The sequence below is a fragment of the Juglans regia genome, chromosome 6 (assembly GCF_001411555.2).
Source record: "Juglans regia cultivar Chandler chromosome 6, Walnut 2.0, whole genome shotgun sequence".
NCBI classification, from domain to species: Eukaryota; Viridiplantae; Streptophyta; class Magnoliopsida; order Fagales; family Juglandaceae; genus Juglans; species Juglans regia.
In genome coordinates, this window is record NC_049906.1 from 28,511,269 (window position 1) to 28,513,964 (window position 2,696).

The 2,696-nt window shown below is 36.9% G+C and overlaps 1 protein-coding gene across 1 annotated transcript; it reads right to left on the reverse strand.

Moving 5' to 3' along the window:
- Positions 1-969: 969 nt before the first annotated feature.
- LOC109018321 lies at positions 970-1,956 on the reverse strand. The gene has a single exon (XM_019000477.2). The coding sequence runs from the start codon at positions 1,716-1,718 to the stop codon at positions 1,218-1,220; it is 501 nt and encodes a 166-aa protein (XP_018856022.1). The 5' UTR covers positions 1,719-1,956; the 3' UTR covers positions 970-1,217.
- Between the last annotated feature and the right edge of the window lie 740 nt (positions 1,957-2,696).

A 2,696-nucleotide genomic window follows, 5' to 3' on the forward strand; every position in this document is an offset into this window, starting at 1 on the left:
AATAATCTAAAATAAAAAATACTACTTAATTTTCATTATTTTTAAAACTTAAATTCATTTGTCACTATCATTAAAATGGATTTTTACATCACTTTTTTTCCTTGCCAGAAAACAAATGCAGTTAATCCAACCCAAAAATAACTAATTTCACTATGCATACTTTTAATGTTGTGTTTTACACACCTTTAAGTCAGGCTCCAACAATTCGAGTCTTCCAAAACGAGCCTGCAAAATATAGGAGATAAAGTAACTAGGAGAGGACGGCATTGGGACTGTAGAGTCTTTAATGCCAAAGTTAATAAATATTTCTTGTATCTGGACCTTACTATTTATACCGTCGGTTGGGGGAGGTGCAGATCACCTTTGTCTGCACAGAATTCGTACATGTTATGTCGTTTGTTCTATCAGAGTTCTTTAATACGACGTGACTTTGCAACGACATCATAAATGTGGCGTATAGCTCGATAGTGACACCATTAATGCAGCATGATTTTCTAGCCTTGAGTTTATCCCTTGTGAGCCGTAGCTGGACTGACATCAATGGATCGAGGGCCTTTCACATTTTCCGTTGTGCCCAGTGCAAGTTTCTAGGTCCTGAACGCGGCTGTGGGTCATCAGGCTGACCTGTCCTATCGATTTTTCGACTCCTTTTCCTGGTAGATGCTTTGCTCCCTATGAGGTCCTTGTGGCCCTTGAGCCGGGTACTGGACCGAGGTCTAATGGGCTTTGTAAAAGGGGAGAAATCCCTTTACACATATATTCATTAAATATATTAGCTTATTAGACACTAATCTCAATTAATTGTCATGATTTTCCTAAAAATATACTTTTTTTCAAGAAAAAAAAAAACAAAATCTTTTTTATTCTTGATTTCACTTTTTTTTTTCTAAATCAAAAAGTCAAAATTCTAAAGAAATTGGACCCAAACAAAACTTCCAAAAATAAATTTAGCTAAATTAAAATCAAGAACACACAAAGGCAAAAACATCCATTTATCTCTATAGGTGCACTTAAATTCTTTCTACATACAAATTATAAACAACCCAAACCCTTAGGAAAAAAAAGAGCTAATTTCTTTCCAAAATGAATGACTTCGTCCACCGAGGGCCCTCAATCCTATTATTCCCCCAACCACTAAAATCGCAACACGACATATGCGGAAGTGTATAAAGCCTAAGAAAACAGGGAACGTTGAAATCTCCCCGCGGTTACAATAGTCAAAGCTCAGATTTCCCCGCACGGGTGAGATACCCGGGGAGAGGACTGGCACGTGGCGACCTTGGAGGCACTTCGTTCAGCTGATGTCCGTAACTATCGTAATAAATTACGCCCGAGAAATTTAGCGGCTCACACTTGTCGCCCATCAAGATCGTCTTTTGCCACACCCCTCCGTCGCCCCACTCCTCCGGTTGATCGGTCCGGCCAGCGTCAGTTCCCTCCTCACCGACCTTTTTCGGGTGCATGAACCTGATCGCCTTGTTGCTGATGGTGGACAGGAGCTGCTTCGGACGGGAAGTTAACGTCGGGGACGTAAGCTGCTCCGTTTTCTGAGCGTGAGCGGTCCTGGTCGTCATCCTCCTTGTCTTCTTGGCTTTGAGCTTGCGGGAGACTCGGCCAGCTCTCTCGGCGCATAGAGCCATGAAAGCGGACATGGAGATGAACAAGCTTGCTGGTTTCGGCTTCGACGAGCCGGAGCCATGTTCTGGTGTTTTTAGCATGTTTTTGGTCGGAATACCTATCGGATAATAGATATGGGCGGGGAAGGTTTCTTACTATAAATCCTCTGTTCAGGAGTGAAAAGAAAATGGAGTATATATATAGGCTTATAGCTGACGATTGGGCTTAGGTGACCGGTGATAGCCGGTGGCTCCCAAGTTGTGTAGTTGACTTCTTCTACTTTGTTTTTATTTATTTATTTGTTTTTCAATTGAAGAAGGTTTTGGTGGAAGAAGACTCGGAGCATTTATAGTGTGCTGCATCCTTACAGAAAATTATATGCACCTCCAGAAAATACTTTGAAAGTCTCCTGCCATCTTGAGATTAGATATCATCTCTAATGAGAAATAAGAATTTAGGATGGATTGGGTTACACAAAATTAAACTATTTCATCTCATTTTATATAATTATTATAATTTTTTCAAACTCTTACACAAAATATACTAAATAATTCAATTTTTTCAAATCTAAAAATAAAAATTATATTAAAAAATTATATTATAACAATATTTAATTCAACTTTCAACAAAATATCACATATCATCTCATTTTAACTGTGTAATCAAACGAAGCCTTAATTTTCTCAATTGGAGAATTTTTGGTTGTTTTGGACAATAGGATTTTGAGAGAAGGATTTATATTTTGATCTTTCAATTCCAAATCCTATGTTTGGATAATATATTAAATTCTCACTTGGATTTGCAACAAATTTAGACAAGCTTTTATGCTTTTAAAATCTTGTATTTTAAATCTAAACACAATTTATATGTTTTACATAGATATTTTAAGGAAAACAATTTGTGCAAGTTAAGTACCATTCTTACGAAAAAAGGCGGTCAAATCTAAGATCAACATGAAAAAAACTCACTTTTTAATGGTGAATCTTAGTATTTTTTAAATGGAGTGCGTAAAACTTACACACCCTACAACTGTATTTAACATTACTCATATTTTAATGTTATATAATTATTATATATAT

Bases quoted from the DNA above. Each gene is read 5' to 3' on its own strand.
- LOC109018321 (XM_019000477.2), bottom strand. From the start codon at position 1,718: ATGCTAAAAACACCAGAACATGGCTCCGGCTCGTCGAAGCCGAAACCA.